This window comes from Guyanagaster necrorhizus, assembly GCF_019112545.1.
Source record: "Guyanagaster necrorhizus MCA 3950 unplaced genomic scaffold BT62scaffold_4, whole genome shotgun sequence".
Classification (NCBI taxonomy): domain Eukaryota; kingdom Fungi; phylum Basidiomycota; class Agaricomycetes; order Agaricales; family Physalacriaceae; genus Guyanagaster; species Guyanagaster necrorhizus.
The window spans coordinates 684,728-706,875 of NW_025064883.1; the positions used below are offsets into that span (position 1 = coordinate 684,728).

General features: G+C 49.8%; 12 protein-coding genes across 12 annotated transcripts; 6 read left to right on the plus strand and 6 right to left on the minus strand.

The window, feature by feature from the left end:
• Positions 1–258: 258 nt before the first annotated feature.
• BT62DRAFT_885309 (Oligoxyloglucan reducing end-specific cellobiohydrolase) lies at positions 259–3,807 on the plus strand (the record flags this gene model as incomplete). Its single annotated transcript, XM_043182823.1, has 20 exons — positions 259–414; positions 473–631; positions 676–806; positions 870–876; positions 930–1,053; positions 1,104–1,157; positions 1,210–1,335; positions 1,394–1,549; positions 1,597–1,741; positions 1,792–1,940; positions 2,000–2,082; positions 2,140–2,263; positions 2,320–2,441; positions 2,548–2,606; positions 2,661–2,695; positions 2,743–3,140; positions 3,188–3,351; positions 3,408–3,613; positions 3,668–3,730; positions 3,782–3,807. 20 exons carry the CDS (start codon positions 259–261, stop codon positions 3,805–3,807), a joined length of 2,487 nt encoding a protein of 828 aa, XP_043043825.1.
• BT62DRAFT_505170 (RNI-like protein) lies at positions 3,705–5,914 on the minus strand. The gene is made up of 8 exons (XM_043181187.1): positions 5,384–5,914; positions 5,133–5,323; positions 4,911–5,076; positions 4,343–4,858; positions 4,092–4,287; positions 3,936–4,039; positions 3,770–3,888; positions 3,705–3,709 (listed from the first exon to the last, which is right to left on the minus strand). Exons 1-7 carry the CDS (start codon positions 5,762–5,764, stop codon positions 3,868–3,870), a joined length of 1,575 nt encoding a protein of 524 aa, XP_043043826.1. The 5' UTR covers positions 5,765–5,914; the 3' UTR covers positions 3,705–3,709; positions 3,770–3,867.
• Positions 5,915–7,182: 1,268 nt separating this feature from the next.
• Positions 7,183–8,388, minus strand: BT62DRAFT_1001166 (uncharacterized protein; the record flags this gene model as incomplete). The annotated part of the gene is made up of 1 exon (XM_043176698.1): positions 7,183–8,388. One exon carries the CDS (start codon positions 8,386–8,388, stop codon positions 7,183–7,185), a length of 1,206 nt encoding a protein of 401 aa, XP_043043827.1.
• A 33-nt stretch (positions 8,389–8,421) lies between these two features.
• On the plus strand, positions 8,422–9,363 carry BT62DRAFT_1072420 (Golgi apparatus membrane protein TVP23; the record flags this gene model as incomplete). The annotated part of the gene is made up of 4 exons (XM_043178850.1): positions 8,422–8,560; positions 8,608–8,732; positions 8,781–9,031; positions 9,079–9,363. 4 exons carry the CDS (start codon positions 8,422–8,424, stop codon positions 9,263–9,265), a joined length of 702 nt encoding a protein of 233 aa, XP_043043828.1. The 3' UTR covers positions 9,266–9,363.
• On the minus strand, positions 9,245–11,639 carry BT62DRAFT_991313 (phosphatases II). The gene is made up of 2 exons (XM_043190278.1): positions 10,670–11,639; positions 9,245–10,610 (listed from the first exon to the last, which is right to left on the minus strand). The coding sequence occupies exons 1-2, from the start codon at positions 11,491–11,493 to the stop codon at positions 9,551–9,553; spliced, it is 1,884 nt and encodes a 627-aa protein (XP_043043829.1). The 5' UTR covers positions 11,494–11,639; the 3' UTR covers positions 9,245–9,550.
• A 105-nt stretch (positions 11,640–11,744) lies between these two features.
• On the plus strand, positions 11,745–13,288 carry BT62DRAFT_927645 (uncharacterized protein). The gene is made up of 5 exons (XM_043185311.1): positions 11,745–12,094; positions 12,141–12,222; positions 12,282–12,884; positions 12,932–12,992; positions 13,043–13,288. The coding sequence occupies exons 1-5, from the start codon at positions 11,785–11,787 to the stop codon at positions 13,055–13,057; spliced, it is 1,071 nt and encodes a 356-aa protein (XP_043043830.1). The 5' UTR covers positions 11,745–11,784; the 3' UTR covers positions 13,058–13,288.
• Positions 13,289–14,074: 786 nt separating this feature from the next.
• Positions 14,075–15,216, minus strand: BT62DRAFT_505916 (uncharacterized protein). Its single transcript, XM_043181188.1, has 6 exons — positions 15,008–15,216; positions 14,843–14,950; positions 14,638–14,797; positions 14,372–14,585; positions 14,253–14,318; positions 14,075–14,205 (listed from the first exon to the last, which is right to left on the minus strand). Exons 1-5 carry the CDS (start codon positions 15,182–15,184, stop codon positions 14,273–14,275), a joined length of 705 nt encoding a protein of 234 aa, XP_043043831.1. The 5' UTR covers positions 15,185–15,216; the 3' UTR covers positions 14,075–14,205; positions 14,253–14,272.
• A 1-nt stretch (position 15,217) lies between these two features.
• Positions 15,218–16,730, minus strand: BT62DRAFT_504670 (PR-1-like protein). Its single transcript, XM_043181185.1, has 7 exons — positions 16,627–16,730; positions 16,236–16,566; positions 15,791–16,188; positions 15,668–15,736; positions 15,500–15,615; positions 15,389–15,447; positions 15,218–15,334 (listed from the first exon to the last, which is right to left on the minus strand). The coding sequence occupies exons 2-7, from the start codon at positions 16,454–16,456 to the stop codon at positions 15,316–15,318; spliced, it is 882 nt and encodes a 293-aa protein (XP_043043832.1). The 5' UTR covers positions 16,457–16,566; positions 16,627–16,730; the 3' UTR covers positions 15,218–15,315.
• Positions 16,731–17,572: 842 nt separating this feature from the next.
• Positions 17,573–18,498, plus strand: BT62DRAFT_927648 (uncharacterized protein). The gene is made up of 3 exons (XM_043185312.1): positions 17,573–18,123; positions 18,176–18,232; positions 18,281–18,498. The coding sequence occupies exons 1-3, from the start codon at positions 17,789–17,791 to the stop codon at positions 18,384–18,386; spliced, it is 498 nt and encodes a 165-aa protein (XP_043043833.1). The 5' UTR covers positions 17,573–17,788; the 3' UTR covers positions 18,387–18,498.
• BT62DRAFT_1001172 (uncharacterized protein) lies at positions 18,475–19,479 on the minus strand (the record flags this gene model as incomplete). The annotated part of the gene is made up of 7 exons (XM_043176699.1): positions 18,475–18,595; positions 18,649–18,746; positions 18,796–19,032; positions 19,081–19,144; positions 19,194–19,278; positions 19,331–19,395; positions 19,442–19,479. The coding sequence occupies 7 exons, from the start codon at positions 19,477–19,479 to the stop codon at positions 18,475–18,477; spliced, it is 708 nt and encodes a 235-aa protein (XP_043043834.1).
• BT62DRAFT_504977 (PIN domain-like protein) lies at positions 19,189–20,713 on the plus strand. Its single transcript, XM_043181186.1, has 5 exons — positions 19,189–19,651; positions 19,702–19,791; positions 19,859–20,002; positions 20,057–20,211; positions 20,266–20,713. The coding sequence occupies exons 1-5, from the start codon at positions 19,564–19,566 to the stop codon at positions 20,593–20,595; spliced, it is 807 nt and encodes a 268-aa protein (XP_043043835.1). The 5' UTR covers positions 19,189–19,563; the 3' UTR covers positions 20,596–20,713.
• A 77-nt stretch (positions 20,714–20,790) lies between these two features.
• BT62DRAFT_884796 (ubiquitin) lies at positions 20,791–22,122 on the plus strand (the record flags this gene model as incomplete). The annotated part of the gene is made up of 4 exons (XM_043182806.1): positions 20,791–20,894; positions 20,948–21,175; positions 21,227–21,454; positions 21,510–22,122. 4 exons carry the CDS (start codon positions 20,791–20,793, stop codon positions 22,120–22,122), a joined length of 1,173 nt encoding a protein of 390 aa, XP_043043836.1.
• Between the last annotated feature and the right edge of the window lie 26 nt (positions 22,123–22,148).

A 22,148-nucleotide genomic window follows, 5' to 3' on the forward strand; every position in this document is an offset into this window, starting at 1 on the left:
ACAAATGTCGTCATTGTACCTCGTTGCTACATCTTACTTTGTAGCCTTTTTCCAGGCATATGTCCTGTTTGACTTCCCACCTTTCAATAAGACTGCAAACACAGTGCCATAATATTGCTCCCAAATGAGGGGGACCGCTTGATTTTCGGGTGTGGCACACTCTCATCCGCCTATATCTCGGGTACCTCATTTTTTACTTGCTGGCAGAGCTCTTATAAGGTCGGCAAATCTCTTCTGAAAAACCGTAGTCTGCTCAAGATGCTTGACCTCAGGGCATTTTCTTTATTTATCGCAACCGCGTTCTTCGCTTCCCCAGCTCTCTCAGCATCTTCGCAAGCTTACAATTGGCAGAATGTCAAAATTGGCGGTGGTGGTGGCTTTGTCCCTGGCATTGTCTTCAACCCGTCTGAGAAGGTAATTCAACATTGTTTTATCTTCTGTACATCATCATCATGAATGACATGCACATTAGGGCTTAGCCTATGCTCGAACCGACATTGGAGGGGCATATAAGCTCAACTCTGATGATACCTGGACTCCCCTGCTGGACTTTGTGGACGACGCAAGATGGGACTACTGGGGTGTTGATGCCCTGGCTACAGATCCCGTTGAGACTAATCGCCTTTATCTGGTAAGCTCCTGCAGATTTCAAAAGCACGCTGACTCTATGATCAGGCGACTGGAATGTATACCAACTCCTGGGATCCCAACAACGGCCATATACTAATATCGACTGATTATGGATCGACTTTCACGGCCTCTAGTCTTCCGTTCAAAGTCGGCGGAAATATGCCTGGCCGCGGAATGTAAGCCTGCCTCTCTTCCTTAAGTTAAACGTTTTCTTCGGTGCTTACGAAGTCCTCGTCCAGGGGGGAGGTGCGTTAACCTACCTCAAGTAGAACAATAACAATGAACTCGTTTTATTTCAGCGTCTGGTTGTTGACCCAAACAACAACGCCATTCTTTTCTTCGGCGCGAGAAGCGGAAATGGGCTATATAAATCTACTAATTACGGCTCTACTTGGTCTAAAGTTAGTAGTCTGCCTAGTGCAGGTATGTCGATTCATGCCTTCCTACTCTCGTCCTGCTTAACCGCGAGATAGGGACCTATGTCCCTGACCCTACCGACACTACCGGCTACAACTCTGATATAATAGGTTCGTCTCCAAACTGATAGCCATATTTGAGAAGGTACAAAAGGTTGGTCAGGTATTTCTTGGGTTACCTTCGATTCGACGTCAGGATCTTCTGGTTTCGCTACCCCGCGGATCTTTGTGGGCGTCGCGAATCAAGGTTCCAGCAACATTTTTGTCTCTGAAAATGGTGGAAGCACCTGTGAGTGCTGCGATCATCTTCTTATGGTTATTCCATAACTATGTGTGCGTGTGCTAAGGGTCTGCCGTGGCTGGACAAAATACTACCTATATTCCTCACAAGGGCGTTCTCTCACCGGACGAACATGTCCTTTACATCAGTTATAGCAATGGTGCGGGCCCATATGATGGTACTCTTGGGAGCGTTTACAAGTACAACATCTCCGCTTCCACTTGTAAGTGCTCAGTTTGGGACTTGAAAGTGTTTAAATGTCTTGTAAAGGGACAGATATAACGCCTGTCTCAGGGTCAGACTTATATTTTGGATTCGGTGGTCTTAGCGTCGACCTTCAAAAACCTGGTACCCTTATGGTCGCAGCGCTGAATTCGTGGTGGCCGGACGGGCAGATTTATCGGTCAACGGATAGGTTTGTGAACCTGTTGATCTTCTTTTTTTTAATCTTGACCATCTATGTAGTGGGGCGACTTGGTCCCCTTTCTGGGCATGGAATGGGTATCCGAACATTGACAAGTACTACACCTATTCCGACAGTCTTGCCCCATGGCTTGGGCCTAATTATGTGGACACCGTTCTCGGTGACCTGCAGATTGGGTGGATGATGGAATGTATGCGCACCTCATCGAGCACCCTTTATGATCTCACCTGCTGACGATGCAAATGGCAGCTCTCAGCATTGACCCGTTCGATTCTGATCATTTCCTGTACGGTACTGGCGCGACCATATATGGTAGTCACGATTTGACCAAGGTACGCACGCTTTTTAGCAACCGGCAGTAAATCTACTTACTGGGTTTGTTTGTAAAGTGGGATACTACCCACAACATTACTCTCGAGTCATTAGCAGACCGTATCGAAGAGACGTCTGTCCAAGGACTGATTTCACCACCGAGTGGCCCTCACTTACTGTCTGCTGTCGGAGACATTGAGGGTGATTATTTTCTCTAGAACCTGTTTCGCACGATTTTGTCTAATCTTCTCGGGCAGGCTTCGTTCATAATAACTTGAATGTAGCACCGAGCAACTATTACACAAATCCGACATGGACCACGACCGCTGACATTGATTATGCCGGTAATAACCCCACTAATATTGTCCGCATCGGTACGGTCTTCATGAGGTCGCTCAGGTTCTTCGAAAAGCTCATTTTCTTTTGATAGGCACCGGAGACAGGTGAATTCCTATCATTCCTCATTAGTCGTCAGCTTCTCTAAGGGTCTTCGTAGCACTACGGGCAAGCAGGTTGCCATCTCGACCGATTCTGGCGCCACCTGGTACGCTACTTTCAGCACATGACAAATCTTCTAAACTGCAACCCTTAAAACCAGGTCTCAGGATTATGGTGCTGCCGACAATGTATCAGGTATGTCAAATTTCAAAGCAACAGTTCAAATGGCTCACAAATTTCAGGCGGTAAAGTAGCATTTTCCGCGGACGGCGATACCGTTCTCTGGCGTACGAGTTCAAACGGTGTCCAAGTCTCCCAGTATACGAACAATTTTACCGCGGTGTCCTCTCTTCCGTCGACCGCTGTAATAGCGTCGGACAAGCTGAACAACTCTATATTCTACGGGGCTGCTTCTTCGTCTTTCTATCTATCAACTGACGGCGGCAAGACTTTCTCAGCAAAGGGATCTTTAGGCTCCTCTACCTCCCCAGTAAAGATTGCCGTCAACCCCAATGTTACGGGCGATGTGTGGGTCTCCACCGACAGTGGACTATTTCATTCTTCCAACCTGGGATCATCATTTTCTGCGATTTCCGGTATATCACAAGCATGGGCAATTGCTCTGGGCGCTCCAGCTTCTGTGCGTACGATTTGTATTTTCTAGGTCAGATGCTCACGTTGATATAGACTGGTGGCTATCCTGCTGTGTTCGCTGCTGCCAACTATGGAGGAATTGGGTATTTCAGGTCCGACGACGCCGGTGTAAGCTGGGTACAAATCAACGATGCTAGTCATGGGTTTGGTTCTACCTCAGCGAATTGTCTTGCAGCTGATCCTCGTATTTACGGACGGTACGGGTTGTCAGGTGGAGTTTCAGCTAATCTTAATACTGACACTAACCTTTCAGAGTGTACATCGGCACAAATGGTCGGGGGATATTCTATGGCGATGCATCCGGCACTGTTTCCTCTCCGACAGCTACGGCATCCACCACGACGGCTATTTCAACGTCGACGACTGCCACAAAACCAGTTACTACAGCAAGTACAAGTACAACATCAGCCAGTACTCCAACGACGACGTCAGTCTCTGGGGTTTATGAGGAGTGTGGTGGTAAGGATGAATGACTATTTCTTTTCCGTTAGCCTGAAATCAACCATACTTCAGGTATTTATTGGACAGGTCCTACTGCGTGTATTTCAGGTTATACTTGCACATATATCAACGACTGTGAGTCATATTTCGTCGTCGCTATGGACGCCCGCTCACTGATATCGGTAGACTATTCACAATGCCTTCCTTCATGAGATATCGCTCCTTTCATCATGTTGTAATTGGAACGTGTATGCGAGAATGTATGCATATCTCTACCGAGACTGCTCCCAGACCTGGTGGTTTCTTAGCAAAGATTATCTAAAGATAGTATATCACTTACTTCAAAAAAGCGGCGGCGATTAACAACATTTACCCCTCGGCAACTCGTAAGATCTAAATTTACAAGCTTTGGACAAGCATCGATGATTGGAAAAAGACCGTCATCTATATGCCATTTTTATTTGCTGACGACGACACTGCCATTCATAGCACTTACCGGTTACCTTTGTCCCTGAAAGCTCCAATGTTGCAAGTTCCGGACAACATGAAATGAAGGGCGCCACCTCATCATCCACACCGGTGTTGTTTAGTATCAAGGTTTGGAGAGCACAAGGCTCATCATATTCAAACGTAGGCATTAAACCGGCCAGATCTGAAGAGCGAAGACATGATATGCTTGACAGATTGAGATACTGCAACAGCTGTGCTATTAGCATTGGGCGTTCGGAAGGAAAGACACGAACGAACCTTGCATTTGCGCCCAACAAGAGATATCATATGACACAAAGCACTCGATTCCCTTCTTATCAAGCCCAGCTTGGTATTGGATACAAGACTTAGGGACTCTAGTGGCCTTCCATGTTCAGCCAGCAAGTTACTGACAAGTATCAAATCGTCATCGTTCAGCGTCATCGACGAGGTGTTAGTGATTGTGGTATTCGGGCTTGTGCCAACACCCAGCGCTCCTATGGCTAGGGTTTTCAATTGCGGCAGGCTCTCAACTGCAATACACAACTCTCCGGAAGATATCGCAGTGGAAGTTAACGACAACTTTTCGAGATGGGGAGCTTGGCCCACCCATAGGGATGGTTTGCGGATCCCAGTGAAGGCGACATCGAGTCGTCTAAGGTTTGGACATATGGTTGTGAGGGCGACTATAGAATGGTCGGAGACTGCAGTTTGACGGAGTTTTAGATTACAAAGGTTTGCATGCCTGAATGTCTCATCTACGGCAGACAAGAATTTTGAAAATGTCGTGTCTCTCTAATTTGAAGAATTATATTGTCGAACCAAAAGCACGAGGAAAGAGACGAACCCAGTTGGATACCTTTGCGAGCTTGAGCACCTGTAACTCTGAGCATGCCGCAAGCAGCACGGCCAATGACGTTGGAGTTGCAGAAGTGTAGTTGAAATTAGCTACGGTGAGCTGTGTACATTTGGACGCAGCCAAGACGGTGTTACTGCCTACTTTAGAGCATCCACTGGGATGATTCACCTTGATTGGGAAATACCACGGCTGTTAGAAATAGCAACGCACCGGAGCACGAGCACCTTTAGCTGGGGCACGTTTGGAAGAATGGAGGCAAAGACCTCATCTGGGATCTTCTCAAATCCCGTTAAACGGAGTTCCCGCAGGCTTGCGCCGAACCTCTTGATGGAAGAGATAGTATTCCTATTGACCCCAGGGAGGGCGTTGGACAAAGTAAGAGACGATCCATTCAAGAAATACTGGATAGGCGGTGAGTGAAGTGCATACATGAGGGAGCTTTCAAGGAAGGATCATCGCACAGTGACAATAATCTCATGAGACAAATATGTGGGCCAGGCAACACTGAGCATCCCAAAGATCCTGTCCTTTAATTCCTCTGGGACAAGTTGCAAATAGTGGGATGTGCGTTTCCAGATCCTTTCACGGTTGTGAAGCTTCACGAAATTTGCGGTGAAAAGTCTTGCGCATAGGGAGACAAGGCTGGGAACAGAGTATATGGGAAGGAGGCGGGTAGAAGAAGCAGCAGATGATGGATAGTTGAGCTGAGCAGAAGGGCTGTCTGCCTCTGAAGGTGCGCCAAAGACTGGTCCAGCGGTTCGGTGCTTTTTATTTGGATTTGGACGTCTAGACATTTCAAGTGAAAAGAAAACATAGATGAAGATGACATAATACTGGATCATTAATAATCAGTGAGCACAGGCAAGACCTCCCACACTGTGCCCAACAACCAAATACTCTCCGCCTCTCCCTTCCCCTCCCCCAACAACACCACGTGGCTCCAACGACGACCAATCGGGCCCTCCCCCCGCCTCCCAAAATATACCTTTGCAATATCCGGCTTCTCCTCCCATGCGTACTTGATAAACTCGGCACGCTGGTCTGCCCAGGTGCCCTCTTGGAGGGAGACGAGGATGAGGTTACTGTTGGGGGTGAGGGGTGAAGAGAGGGAGGTGGATGTCGTAGAGACAACCTGGTGGCTGACTATGTCGTGACCGTCAACTTGGAGCGGGGAAGAAGATGCTGCTGCTGCCACCGCGCGAAATACGGACGAAATCTTGTTTTTTGCTTCTCGTTTTTGCTTGGGTTTGCATCCCGACATTTTTGCAGCAGAGTCGGCAGATTTGGACGTGGTTGCTGTGTCTGTATCAGAAGCTTCATCTGCCCTCTTTGCCACGTTTTCTAAATTAACCGTGATATTCTTTGCCAACGCCCCATCGATATTCGTCGCGTTGATAATAGTTGCAGTCCAAGCAGGGGCATACGAAGCTTGAGGGTTGCCTTGCTCACCACTGACGACCATCGTCCTGTTCACCATACCAGGATAACTGTATAGCAGACTCTGGTCTATGTAGGCTTGAGACGCAATCTACGTCCCATAAGTGGTAACCGAATGTAAAAGAGGACAAATCTCACGAGATTGGCGAGGGTTTGGTCATCATAATCGGGCTGAATTCCGGCCAAGGTCCTATTCAGGCTGAGGTAGGCTGTCCAGTCGCTCTTTGTAAACGTGAGCTCCTGCTTGCAATCGTCGACCTCGGCCTTGGCGATCTCTCCCTGAGCCCACTCTTCCATCTTCCGCAAACTGACGGGGTCGGCAGGAGGGACACCCACACCGGGACTCACGCCAATATTGGTGGTCTCGCCGCCGACATCGTCTTGGTATGCCTTCATCAGTTTTGTCTGGTAGACTGCCAGGCGCCCGAGGACAGAATAGTAGCGTACAATAAGGGAATCCTGGGCTGCAAACGACGGGGCGTCGTCTGTGCCGGTGTCGAGAAGAAAGGCAGTGTAGGTAGCACCCCAGGTAGAGTACGTTGTCTCTGCAAAGGGGCGGTCAGCAATATTGGCTAGGGCATAGTTGGACTGGATTTGGTCTGCGGTGCCAAAGGTAGTGGGACCGATAGGACTGGCGGTGACGAAGCGCTCGGGAGCTTTGGGGTCGATTTGGAGGAGCATGGGTGTGAGGGCGGAATAGATAGATGTGTCGTTAGCAGCGTGCGGTAGTGGTAAAGCCCTCGTGCAGAGTATAAGAAAGAAAAGTCGTCTCATTGGAGCGGACCAGCCGAATAGTGAAAGAAGGATATGGCATGGCCGGTCATCAAAGGGATAAATATCTACATAGGAATCGCGTTGCATAGTCTGTCGCAAGGAAGAGACGGTTGATGATGTACACAATCACACCAATGGTAAGGCGCCAAAAGAAGGACCGGACAGTGATACCGAAATTGAGCAGAGGACGGAAGAAAAGGAAGTCAAGTAGATTGAACGGAGGAGGAAAGTAGCACCGAGTCGAGTAGGTGATCGCGATTCGATAAAAGGACAACCTGGCTTCGCGACAGACAGCTGGGCCGTACCGTTTCCATTTGTCGTTGGCAAAGTGAACGGGACTTGGAGCGAGAATAAGGGCTAAAAAGACGACGACAATGATAGCAAAGAAGAGAAAGAGGAGAAAGGAGCGCGTCTCAATCGGGATGGCGGCGGCGAGAAAGACGTTGTTGAGTGAGGCGGAGAGAAGGAAACAGGTGAGCAGGAGGGCGGGGAGGAACAGGGCGACAATCGGGAACACGGTCTCTGCGACTCTCCTCCTGAGGGCGATGATGAGCGGGAGGGCGGGAAGGTAGTGGATCACACTAAAAGGAAGTTGAAAGGTGAGCACGAACGCAGCCACTAGCAGCAGCCCGAACGACGCGTCTTCCGGGAATGGCGGCGCTGACAACACAAACGCCAACAAAACAAGGATAGAGCCCGTCGACAGCGACAACAGCAATAACGCCCACTCGCGCCCGCCCATGTATGCGCCGGACACGTAGATCGTCGACCGGTCAGGCGGGTGCATCACGTAACTCAGCAACAGACCGTACGTCGCCAATCTCGCAGCCACGTCGAGTATATGAACAGCACGGCCGTGCCTTGTCCAGACGCTGGCCATCGTCGCATAGAACAGCTCGTCGTCGAGGAGTGCATCCGGGGCAGCGTCCAACAGATCAATGATCCGCATCCCGTCCATCTCTCCAAACAGCACAGACTCCACATCCTCGTCCTCCTCGCAGAATTCACTCCAAAGCGCCATGCAGTCTGACTCGGTCCTTTCTGCCAACTTCTCCCTTTTCTTCGCCTGCTGCATCATTTCCCAGGGCGTGCCACTGGCAATCTCCTTGACGTTCTTGCGGGCGTACAACAAGACGAGCAGCGAAAACTGGGTCTGCACTGCGCGGTCCGACGACACCCTTGGTATATTCTCCAGCGTCTCCGCCGTCGCCACAATCCCGGGGCGCCCATTTAGCAGCGACGTAGTTTCGTCCATGATGGTCACGTGCCACGCCTGCCTCCTTCCACGATGAGTCTGTCGACGCCTCTCCTCAACAACACCATCGAACCCGACGACATTCCCGATGGCCACATCTCATCCGCCCGCCGCCCGCCACTCACAAATGTTAATCCCGCCCTCGCCGCCAACGACAATGATGCCGAATCCGGTGCGCCGTCCCTGGCATCCACCAAACCAATACTCACCCATACTCAGGCATAGCAGGCATCTTCCGCCAATCAGCCCACCCCCTCGCCCTCTTCTTTCTCTTTCTCTTTCGCATAGCAGCAATAACTGTATACATCCTCTGTGGCTTCTTTACCGACAACTATGTCTTATCCGTACGTCTCCTGTTTCTGTCATACCTAACAGCTAAACCTTCCCCCCAGACCGTCGTAGTCGTCGTCCTCCTCGCAATGGACTTTTGGAACTGCCGCAACGTGGCCGGCCGCACTCTTGTTGGTTTGCGCTTTTGGAACCAAGTTGACGACGATGGCGAGAGCTTCTGGGTCTTTGAGAGTCGCGATCCCTCTCACCCCGCCAACCCCATTGACTCCAAGATGTTCTGGATAGCTCTATACATCTTTCCCTGTCTCTGGGCTGCTCTTTTCATTGTATCCCTTCTCAAGCTCAGCATATCGTGCGTCTATTCCCTCTGCTACATCTCTCACATCTCACTCTTCTTAGATTCGTGCCCATCGTCGTCCTCGCTCTCATCTTCAACATCACCAACGCCATCGGCTTCACTTACGCAGACCGCGACGCCAAGCAGCGTTGGGCCAACAATCTCTCCTCATCATGGGACTTTGGCGGTATCACCGGCTCCCTACTCTCAGGCGCTGTCAAACAGTCTGTCGGGAGGATGTTCAAGTAGCATACATTGCAACCACTTCTTTTTTATTCTTCCGTAGTGCTACAATATATAATATATAGAGGTCGAATAAAAAAAATGTATGTGCATCGAAAAAAAACAAGACTAAGCGACTGTCACTAGGCGTAAAATGAACGTAGATCAAACCCTGGTGATACATGAAATAAAAAACATGAAAAAAAGGGAAGAAAACAGTGTCAATGGATGTGTGCGCTGAAGAGTTCAAATGCAAGTGTAAATAAAAATTGACAGAATTTAAAAAATAGAGATGCATAGATCGCATAACGCCTACATCATACTGCTTTCCAACCCGACATACCCTCTTGCGTCCACCTTGCTAAACGCCGTCGTCGGTGTAGGCGGCGCAGCAATCCCAATAAAACTTCTCGTCCGTCCATGCGACCGGAACGTTGACACACGAGGCGTGATCGCAGGCCACGGCACACCTTCACTCGTAAGCGTCATCGTCGCAGGCGTCCGTCCCATCGTCGGACTCGGCGGGAACACAAACAGCGTCTGGCTCGGTGTAGCTGCGTGACTTGTCTGTGGCCGCGCCTGGTTCAAAACAGAATGTCGCAGATGAAGAGGCGGGGGGGCCGGTTTACGCGACTCGGTGCGCATCCGCAGAGACAGTTTATGAGGGCGAGGCGAGGGCGACGATGAAGGTGAAGGGTGGTGCTTGGGCGGCTTTGGAGGAGAATTGTTGACCAGAACATTGGTCGGCGACGGCGGAACCGGCGGCAGGAGCGGCACTGGTCGCCGCTTAGCCTTCGGTGTCCCGTGCATATCAAACGTCGCCCGCGTTGCCGACGGTGGCGGTACAAAACTAAAAGACGTTTTCCATATCGGGGCAGACGGAGGCGGTCGCGTCGAACTCCGTCTATAGTCTACATCGTCTGGCGAGTTGGTCGACGACGACGACGTGTCGCGCTCAAAGCTGCTTGTCTCGTCAAACCCACCACCGATACCCAGCAGACTGCGCTCCTCGTCTTCCTCTACCAACTCTTCGCTAAAGATACTGCTCGCTACTGATCCAGTGCGTTTGCGAGCACCATAGCGACTTCTCCATGCGGCGCCCATGCCAACACCAGAGGTCGACGATCCCATAGAGGACGTCGACGAGGCTGACGATTTCCGTGCGACAATGCGGTCTTCCATAGCCTTGTCAAGCGCCTTGGCCTCCCGCATGACAAACGTGTTTTCTTCATCCTCCGGTTCTGATGGTGTCTCATCAAGCAACCGTCTCTTCCTACCCCATTCCTCTTCCTCATCAACGATCGAGGAGCGTTCCGAATTGGAAGGAGAGCTGGTCAGTTTGCGTTCATAGTCCAATAGCTGGTATATTAACCTGCAAGTAACTGAATATGAGCTAAAACCAAGCAAGGGGGTGAATGAAACGAAACGCACGACATATTGGGGCCTATCCATTTGCTTTTCTGTTTTACGAAATCATATGCGGGCTGCATACCCTTGAGAGCCCATATGTCCGGTGGGACGTTGGAAGAGCGCTCGGCGGCCGCACGCATGACGAGGGCAATTACCATGGTAGCTGAGCGAGAAATACCACACTGGCAGTGGATGAGGACGCCATCACCTCGCTCGAGGGCAGCGTCGGTGAATGCCATTGCAGCTGGGAACCCAGAAGCCACAAGATCCTGCTGGCCATGAGACCACATGAGTTTGAGATAATGCATGGCAGGTCGTCCAGAGGCGTGGTGTGCGGGGTAGAATGTATCTGTGAGCTCTAGTTGAGAACCCTTGAGGTTGGGAGCCGAGGCAAACGAGCGAAGGGGCTTGGAGGTGTCGAAAGGTGAGGCGACTTCCTTGGCGACGTTGAGGACGGCCTTGATACCGCGATCTCTGAGCTGAGGCCAGTCACGGGCGTTGTCCTCAGAGCCTAGCCAGATGCCAGGCATGATTTGGAGGGGCCCATCGGCGTAAGGAACGTCGGGATCGTGTTCTTCGCTGCGCGCGAGGAGGGCGGCAGGCGTCGGGGCAGGGAGAGAGATGACAGACGGACGTCGAGGGCGAGGCGGAAAGGCGGCGGTGGCGGCAGTAATGTTGTCGGAGGATGACTGGGCGTCGGGGAGAGTGAGGGAGAGCTTCTTCATGTTTCTGAGGGAGCGTGGTCGGCCGCCATTGTCCGAATCTGTGTCGATGAGCGGGAATATCGGGGTTTCGATGCGTAGGCCAGGAGGCGGGCCTCTTTTGCGAGGCGCACTTGCGGCCATTGCGTCGGTCGTTGCTGCCTGAAATTGCACGCCCAGCGTGGTGAAAAAAGCAGGAGAACAGGAAATAAGCAGCCAGCAGATGCTAGCAAGCTCTTGAAGAGAGAATCAAAAGAAAGAAAGGCGGCGGGCCTTGCGTCCGCAGGCTGTCGTCGTCGTCGTAGTCGTCAACAATACTTGTTATCATCACATTATTTTATCAAATTATTTATCATCATTAAATAATTGCCACTTTCGGCCTTACGGGCCCCGTCGTACGATTGGCCAGACCCGCCCAGAGTACACCCACCCCACATGAACCAAAACCAGTTTGTCTTTCTCGTTTCCCTCGTTCTTCCCTTTTCCTTCCTCCTCGTCGTCTCTCGCGTCCTTAACGCCAGCTTCGACAAGGCCGGCTTTCATTTCTCTGACCTCATCCTCATCGGCCTTCCCAAGGATCCCAGCCATCCAGAAATGGGCTCGTACTCATTTGCCGATTTCAGAACCCAGTTGAGTGCTGTTGATCTGCCGTTGCTGGGCACCGTCGACCTTCTGTCGTCTACCGCCCTCATCACCGCTGCCGTCGTGTTTGGAGGCTTCATGCTCATGGCCCTCTTCCCCAAGGGTACGTACATGTCGTCCGTCGCGTCGTTTGACTCACTAGCTCCCAGGGCGGTCGAAAGTACTCGACCCCGCCAGTTGGCAAGAGTTTCCTCTCGTAAAAAAGACCCAGGTGTCGCCCAATACCGCAGTGCAAGTCATATCATATGTGTTGCCCCTTCGTTTCATCCAAAATTAATCCTTTGCTCTAGTTACCGATTCAGCCTGCCGCACCCCAACGACATTCTGGGTCTCCCTATTGGCCAGCATATCTCCATCTCTGCCGAGATCAATGGCAAGGATATTATGCGGTCCTACACCCCCATCTCGTCCGATGATGACCGTGGCCACTTTGAACTCCTCATCAAGTCGTACGAAAAAGGCAACATCTCTCGACATTTCTCGACCCTCAGGATTGGCGACACCATTCGTGTCAAGGGTCCTAGGGGTCAGTTCACCTATACTCCCGACCTCGTAGCTAACATCGGCATGATCGCCGGCGGTACCGGCATCACTCCCATGATCCAGATCATTCGTGCCGCCCTCAAGAACCCCACAGATCGTACCGTCCTCTCGCTCATTTACGCTAATGTCAACCATGAAGATATCCTCTGCAAGAAGGAGCTTGACGACCTCCAGGTCCAGTACGACCGTTCCCGCTTCAAAGTTTACTACGTTCTCAACAACCCCCCTGCTAATTGGAATGGTGGAGTTGGGTTTGTTACCAAGGACCAGATTTCTGACCATCTACCTGGTCCCGAGTTGCATTCCAAGGTCCTCATGTGTGGTCCACCTCCCATGATCACTGCTATGAAGTACGCTATTTTCCTGTCACCGTTCTACCCCGGCTAACTTGCCCCAGGAAACACCTTGATGAGCTTAAATACCCCGCTCCTCGCACTGTCAGCAAGCTTGTCGATCAGGTATGCCTTCGCATCTTGGAATCACGCATTTACTCATCAATCATCAACAGGTATTTGTCTTTTAGACGTAGAAGTAACTGTTTTATGTAGTCCCGGTCACGGTCAGCGTGTCAGGATGCTTTGAAATTGATTATCAAACGATCACGACTGAGTAATGAGATCGTGACGCGCTACTATTTATTTAATCCCCTCGAATATCGTTGTCAGACATCAGCTTTTCCATCCCTGATCTTCTCTTCAATGTCTCCTACATTGTACACCTTTGGCGGATCCGTCTGGTCTGCCGCTCCCGAGCTCGCAGTGTAAGAACCACTTGGCGCTGTCAAAGACGGGTACTAATAATTTACAGTGCCGAATTATATCCAGCCGACGCCATAGCCACGAAAACCATCAACCTCGTCAACGGCGAGAACTTTGACCCTGCTTTTATCGACGTCAATCCTAGCGCCACCCTTCCCACTCTGACCGCAGACGACAAGACATACAAGTCGACAGCCGACGTCATCTCGTACCTCGTCGCCCATGCTCCTAAACTCCTGTCCACTCCTGCATCCCACAAGGCCATCATTGACAAAGTTCACGAAGACCAGTATGACCCCAACTTTGCCTTGCTTCTCGTTCGCGACGAATCTGAGAGGGTCGCCAAGGCTGCTGCTTTGCCCAAGACATTTGTCGAGAATCGTATGTCCGTTCTCTTTTTCAGCAATCTCCTCTAATTTCATCTCCAGGCCAGAACGCCCTTTTGAAGCACTCCCAAGATCCTACCAACTCCCGCCATGCAGCTTTCTACAGTGAAAAGCTCGCTGGCAACGGCGCACTCCTTGACATCTACACCGGCGCCAACAAAGACCCAGCTGCCTTTTATGCCCAGTCCCAAGCACACTTTGACAGCCTCAAGACATATCTCTACATTGTCCTCCCTACTGTTCTTCCTGCCGAAGGATTCATTGCCGGAGCCACACCTGGCGAAGCCGACTTTCACGTCGCCGCATGGTTGACGCGTATTGCTGCGACATCTGGTGCTACCAGTGCTGGTGATGCCCTCGAGTCGTTGGAGAAGAACTTTGGCGCCCCCCTTCCAGAGACTGTAAGGGGATACGCCAGAGCATGGATAGTTAGGGACAGCTGGAAGAAGGTGTATGCCGAAGGATTACACTAGAGTGGAAGCGTTTCCAAGTCAACTGTAGTGAATAGCAAAACCTAGACATTCAATCTGTAAACCAGTCAGTCGATTCACTTGATAATCGCAAATGAACATACTGAGTAACCGATGCATTGAGCTAGGTCATACTGACTTCCATCATCTCCATCCTGCACTCGTCCAATCTTGATCAATATATATGAGCATTAACGCGGCAAATTCAGGGTAATTAACTGACGTTTGTCTGATTTCCTCTGCCGCCTCCCAACCGACCTCAAACTCTTCCTCCGTCGGCTCCCTTTCGGAGTTCCTTGCAAGCTGGATTGCGGAATCATACACACGCAACACTACCTGGTCGTCAAGCAGGGGAACGATGAAACGAAAGTGGTGTATCATCCTTGCATGCGGTTTAAGCACTGGGTGAGCCGGGATTACCACATGTGCAAGGGCATCTGCATTGAAGCTAAGGCGTTTCAAAATCGACATTGAAGAAGAATTGCCCACCCATCTCTGCGACGGTATCCAACAGAGCCCTCCGAAACCTCACTCCAGCATATTTGGTCCCCGGTCGTCCCCAGCCAGGATGAAACGCCTCCTTGGGCTCGGATTCATACGAGACAAGACACGCACGGAGATATTCCCTCGTGATGTACTCGTGTACGGTCTGCAAATATTAATGGGTGCGACAATGTATTGAAACACAACCCACATTCGGCACGTCCTCCTTCCCAATAGGCTTATAATTCTTCGAGATCCTCTGCAATCTCAGACGAACTGCTATACGGCGTTTGGCGCAGAAGAACAGGGAAGTAAAGAACTGCCACGGGCACAGGTCAGTTGCTTGATGAGGACTGGACTAAGCTGTGGGACGTACGACGGCGACGTAGCTGGCGCCGATGATGAGGGCGTTGATGTTCCCGGACCAGGACTGACTTGGCGAGGTCCGGACGGCTTGGGAGAGAAGGGCGACACAGGAGAGTAGAATGGCGCATATAGTGAGGAGGAGGAGGAGGAGGTAGGTCAGTGACGACAGCAGGCGGATTGAGCCCATGAAAGACGACGTCACGAGGCTTCGATCAAATTTCATCTTCGTGGATCAACCATGTATCGATACATTTTTGTAAATAATTCAAAATATATACGTAGTGGCCCAGCCACACATTCCCGATGTCATAAATGCTTTCAAGCCTGGACATTCTCGCTGTAAATTTTCATTAATACCCACCAGAGTCGCCACAGACTCAGTGGTACTCACGCATATTCTCCATCAATGTTCCCAGCAGGATTGTAGTTGCAAACATAAAGTACTCCACCCTGGTAAATTCCATGAGCCACCTGTTTCCATAGCACAGATCAAAGTACCCACTCCATAATCTGAATAAATGTTGGAACACTTGGCGTAACCACAGCCAAGCTCCGTAGTAGATTTCCAAACCATTTGCGTAAAATGCGAGTAGGTCGGGTTGCTAGCGTTGTATTCCGCTGTCCGGCTCCATCAGCACCTGGCAAACCACCAGAAGGAAGGAAAATTAACAAGCTTCATCGGCCCACAACTGTACAGCAGCCGCAATATTCACATCTCCAGAAGCTTCAGCCAAGTTTTCTGGAAACCCGTCAGCGCATCCAAAAAAAAACTGGCACACAAAAATGAAGAAACCTCCATAAGACGAGCCAGAATGCTCGAAGTTACATTGGTCAGCCCATGCCTGTGCAGTTGATGCGACCTCATCGCTCCAAGTCAAGTTATCAGCACCGTGTTGCTGTCGGACAGTGTTGTGTGCGGTCAACCATGCGTCAATGTCACCTGAAGATGCCGAGGACGAAGAGCTGGATGCAGAGGCAGAAGAGGTCACAGTAGCAGTGCTTTCAACTCCACTTCCTTCTACTGGTGTTTGCGTTTCAACAGTAGTCTCTCCTACAGCAGCTTCGCTGGTGGATTCTGGACTATATTCCTCCACAGAAATCTGGGTTACAGAAGGGACATCAGTGTACGTGGAGGTCTCAACATCAGTAGCAGAAGGCCACGAAGCGCTGTTTGTCGCGCTAGCAAAGCTACTAGAGGATAGGATTCAATCGTGAAGCTACCGAACATTGCGACGTACCCAGTCTCGCAGGCCTGAGACGAAAAGAAGGATCCCCAAGAGTCAGAGCTAATGCTAGCGAAGATCCACCAAGGTTGGTCGCGTCCGTAGACCCCTCCACTACAGAGCTGGTCAGGCGACCAACCGGCCCACTGCTTTTTTGCTAGTGCAGGGCCCGCCAGCCCGCCAGAGGGCTGGGCGACAAGCAGAACGGCCACCGCGATAGCAAGTGAATAAATCATGGTTTTTCAATTTTTGAAGGAACGTGCTGAGGGAATGAAAAGAATGGGTCGTACAGCACCCAAGAAACAGAAAAGAGATGTAATGGATTTATTGGGCCACACCAGAATGACTGAATTATATATCGTTCAGGTATTGTATCCGCTCAGAAAGTGCATGTGGATTAACTTACGACGCGCGTCTCCAGGGCCCATTGGGACCGGAAGGAATATACATCAGCACTTGGTGAATAGGAGACAACATTCTCTAGTTATAAAATGGAAATGTGACGCCTTATGGTTCCGCGGTGTCCAAAGCCTAAGTTCCAGATTTTCAAGGGAGGTTCGCGAGTAGCTTTTGTTTTTGAAGCTCTGCAACAGATAGTTCAGAATCGATTTGAAAGTGAGTAGTACATGGTAATCTCCATGGCCACGATGATGACACGGTCCCATTTGATATCGAGCAAGTGGAGCAGCCTTGAACTGATCAATCGCAAGCGACCGCGGTAATGATCAGGAAAATGGTCGGTGAATTAGGTGATTCAGGAAGTGCAGAGATTGTGCAGTGCCGACAAAAAAACACTGTAGAGTTATAATCTCGTTAATTGCCTGAGAAGATTTATGGAATGCACGAATACTATCGACTCCTGAGAACGGACCCGGAAAGTGGATTGACTACGGACGAGCCCCGACGACTCAGGGATGAGATCACAAAGATAACAAGGAAATAAGTCAAAGCGCAGCCATACGACGGTGAAGGATACGTTACGTGCGTAGTACATATATATAGCAGGGACGCACAAGGGTCAGTCAGCATCCGGATCGGCTGTACAACCGTCTGATAAGTTTCACCGGATATCGACGGGGGGATTAATATTGTAATTTGCACTCTGTTGGCGTAGTCTATGGCGGAGTATACAGAGATTACATACTAATTCATAATTTTTAACTTAAGTGGGGTTTCCGTCTCTGACCTGATGAAAAACAGGGTGGCTGTTGAACGTTGTATAGTGGATCGCATTAAAGATGGGCAGGATTTCGTCAGTCAGCCCACAAGGACATGAATGATGTAGACGTTCTGGATGTCAGATGGCATCATCAAGGGTATCGAAAGATGGGCTGTATAACTTGACATTAGTGCTCCCAGCCTGAATGTTCTCACTGTAAGAATTAGGGTTAACAAAACGTCAAGGACTCATTCATCCGCAACTTTATCGCAGAGCTGATGGTATAGTCACTTCCTGTACCAGCGGTAATGAATCACAAGACAGAACGAGGCATTCTGGTCGAAAAGGACAAGGAAAGTATGGGCTAATATGGGACGGTCGGACGTTATTCGATGCAATTGGCAATTCAATGGCCTCCAATAAACCACCACCATATTACATTCTCTTTTCGAATTCTTCACTATCCCCAGCTCCTTCAACAACTTTAGGACATCCCGCAATTCAGTATCATTATGCAGACGACTCTCTTTTGTCATTGCTCCCGCAATACCCTCAAGAACATGTCCTTCTGTTGGACTACGACCCTTCCTCGAGCGCACCGCCCGCAGTGAAGAGCATCTCCAAGAACATGTCCGTAACTGGTCTCAAAATAGAGGACGCACCAGGCGTAGCAGCAGTGGACGAAAGTGGCACGAAGCGAGTCGAGAAAATGTTCATCATCGAAACCACGATGCTGGAAAGCAAGTGAGCCTGATTGACTATGAATCATGCAATTCCTCAGTTGACAAGCGCTCAGGAATGCAGACCACGAGGAGAAATCTCCCCATGCCATTCTAGCAGAGTTCAAGCACAAGTACGTCTACAGTCTCAATCTCGGAGACTATCATCTTATCTTAAACAGAAATGCTATCTTACGACGCGGTCTTGCCTACCCGGAGACTCCAAAGGCAACCAACACGACCACCCTGCCTCCGACAAGAAATTCAACGTTACGACCAGACGTTTGAGCTCGTGGAGTTTCTTGACTTGGACGCCTGGATTTCTTGACTTGGACACTTAAATAATGTATATCATGTACATACTGCACTGCCCAATCTATTTCCGCTTCTTTCCCCGGGTTTTGCTGCCTTGTGAGCCTTTAGATGTGCCGGTCGAAGTGGAAGATGACTGCGTCTCCTTCGGCGCTTCATCACCCGCAGGCAACAACGCAGAAAAGCTGGTTCCAGGATTTTCATGAAATGTCCTGGACTAGATAAATGCATGGCTCACCCTGATTTGAAGTCACCGTTCGTCATAGCGCTTTGCATCTTGGCCACTTTGGCTTGCTGCTCCTTGAACTCTTCTAGTGCTTCGGGGTCCATATTTTTCTGGAGGACTAGTTGATAACTGCCAACAATGCACCAGTCCTGAACACACCATGAGGTAAGGCATAGCCAACACCATCGCGCCCGTAAAGACCATCATCAACACCATAGGACTCTTGAGCATGCCGAGCATGTTGAATGAATCAGGCGGCACAAAATACTTGTGCTTTGTTCGCGGAGTAAGAGCCAACGGATACTGCAAGCGATTCGGAACAGGCGGGTTTAATGGCGTCCCAGGGAGGTACGGTCGCACCTCTACTATGGCATCCTGAAGGACATCTATTCGCAGCTAAGACCTATAAAGTTGCTGTTAAAATACACTCATGAATACAAATACCTGGTCAAAGACAAAATCGTGCGTTAATACAGAGAGGATGTAGGTTCCAGTGGGGACATCATATCTGGAACGGTCGCGTCAGCATGCGAATAGAGGGACGCAGAACGACGGACATCGTGAAGGAACCATCTTGAACTACATTCCCGCTCCTTCGTCCATTATCCAGTACTACTTTCGACGGCCCTAGCTCAAGCAGACCTGAACAAGGATATAGAGCTGAAGATTTTGTTATTCTATGCAGAATGCACACCTGGGCACACGTCATTCCATTGTAAACGGCCAATGACATCGACAGCGTGAACGGGGAATAACAGGCTGGAGCATAATCAGTTGTGAATTCAATAAAAGCTACTCGACTGACCTCAAAATCCCCAAAAGATGAAGAATAAAAGGTATCATAGCGTTGGAAGAAGCGGTAATCAAATATGACCAAACCGCCCTTCAAGTTTCCTTCCACATTCATCCATCCAAAGGCATCTCAAAATGCGGCAAAAGAGATCCAAGACGTATAGAAAGCTCATGGCGTTATATTCCATGACTTTTGGTTTTCGTCAACCGTATCAGGTTCTCAGTAAGATGATTTCCTCAGCGACACTGAACCGCGTAACTTAACCAAACCAGTCGACTCTGAAATGTGCAAGTTGGCTACGGATACAAACATCGAATTAGTGAAACAGATAGGTGCCATTTTACATGGGGAAATAAAGCCCAGTGAGTACATCTTTAGCATATTTCCGGTGGGCGCTGAAAGCTTAACGAAAAAGTACCGCCTTCTCAGTGATAACTCAGTGCTGCATACATGAACTCTACCTTCAGGGAAAGTCTCGCCAAAATGCTGTCGATCTTGCAAAAACCTTTGAGAGACGAAAATGTAACCACAAGGAACCAATACCGGGCGATGAATGTCTTAAAAGCGTCGTTGGTGCGTTTCAACACTAAATCTGTCTCTTTACAATGTTAGATTTTGCATATGTAGGAGATGCCAACAAGCATCGATATGTTATAGCATGCCAGTCGCAGCCGCTCCGCTCGAAATTGCGAAACATTCCTGCTGTGCCCCTTGTTCATATCAACCGTTCTGTAATGGTCCTTGAACCCGCTAGTGATATGACACTCGCATCCAAACGAAAGGCAGGTCACTCTTTGGCCACTTATGCAACGGACTATTGATGATAGGATAAACAGAGTGAAGAACAATCTCTACACCCAACGGCTCCTGACATCGCATTGGTCGGCCCATCATCTTTGGATCCACCTCCGAAGAAGCGGAAGGGACCGAAAGGCCCTAACCCTCTGAGCGTGAAGAAGAAAAAGGTCGATAATCCGACCAAGGGCAAGAACAGCAGTGGAAGAACGCATGACGATCCTAGAACCTTGACAGAGAGGAAGAGGAAGAGGAATAATGACGAAGATGACGCTGAGGATGTAGAACCGCGGAGTGTTATTCATCCGACCAGGAAGAGGAAGCGGAGAAGAAAGGTAGAAGGTTTGCATGTAGACAAGGACTGTACATAACAATCGTGACCTCACTCTGAATTCTTAGGACAGACTATTGTACTACTTTTCCACCCAGCCACTTTAACATTCTCCATTTTTCTGGCTATTTCCTAATCATGACAAAGGCTGTGATCAGTTCAAACTCCGCTCATCTGATTGTATAAGACTGCTCAACCGTTGTTGGCACTTTCCAGCTTAGCTATTACAACCATCATGCAAATCTTTGTCAAGACTCTTACTGGAAAGACCATCACTCTCGAGGTCGAATCCTCTGACACTATCGACAACGTCAAGGCCAAGATCCAGGATAAGGAAGGGTGAGCAGTTTGATTCGAGCTGTGTTCACAGTGCCTAACAACGGTTGCAACAGCATTCCTCCAGACCAACAACGCCTTATCTTTGCTGGCAAGCAGCTTGAGGATGGTCGCACCTTGTCCGACTACAACATTCAGAAAGAGTCTACTCTCCACCTCGTCCTTCGCCTTCGTGGTGGCATGCAAATCTTCGTCAAGACTTTGACCGGCAAGACCATCACGCTTGAGGTCGAGTCCTCCGATACCATTGATAACGTCAAGGCGAAGATCCAGGACAAGGAAGGGTACACTCCCATCATCTCCGAAAGTCTTACATCGTTCTGACGCGTTGACAGCATTCCTCCTGATCAACAACGACTCATCTTTGCTGGCAAGCAGCTTGAGGATGGTCGCACCTTGTCCGACTACAACATTCAGAAAGAGTCTACTCTCCACCTCGTCCTTCGCCTTCGTGGTGGCATGCAAATCTTTGTCAAGACCTTGACTGGAAAGACGATCACTCTCGAGGTGGAGTCTTCCGATACCATCGACAACGTCAAGGCTAAGATTCAGGACAAGGAAGGGTACGTTACTGCCATTTTATGATGTCTGTCACATTGCTCATGTAGTCGACTGTAGCATTCCTCCCGACCAGCAGCGTCTCATCTTCGCCGGGAAGCAGCTGGAAGATGGCCGCACGCTTTCGGATTACAACATTCAGAAAGAGTCCACACTTCATCTGGTGCTTCGTCTCCGAGGTGGAATGCAGATCTTCGTCAAGACATTGACAGGAAAGACCATCACACTGGAAGTCGAATCGTCAGACACCATCGACAACGTAAAGGCAAAGATCCAGGACAAGGAGGGTATTCCACCCGACCAACAGCGTCTCATTTTTGCCGGCAAACAGTTGGAAGATGGTCGTACCCTTTCGGACTACAACATTCAGAAGGAGTCGACGCTGCACCTTGTCCTTCGTCTCCGTGGTGGCATGCAAATCTTCGTAAAGACACTCACCGGTAAAACGATCACACTTGAGGTGGAGTCGTCTGATACCATCGATAATGTTAAGGCGAAGATTCAGGACAAGGAAGGTATTCCTCCTGACCAACAACGACTCATTTTCGCTGGCAAGCAGCTGGAAGATGGTCGCACGTTGTCAGATTACAATATCCAGAAGGAGAGTACCCTTCACTTGGGTAAGTTGATGGTTTTCTCTCGGATAAAGCTGGGATTAATTGTCATTCAATAGTTCTTCGTCTTCGTGGTGGCAGCTGA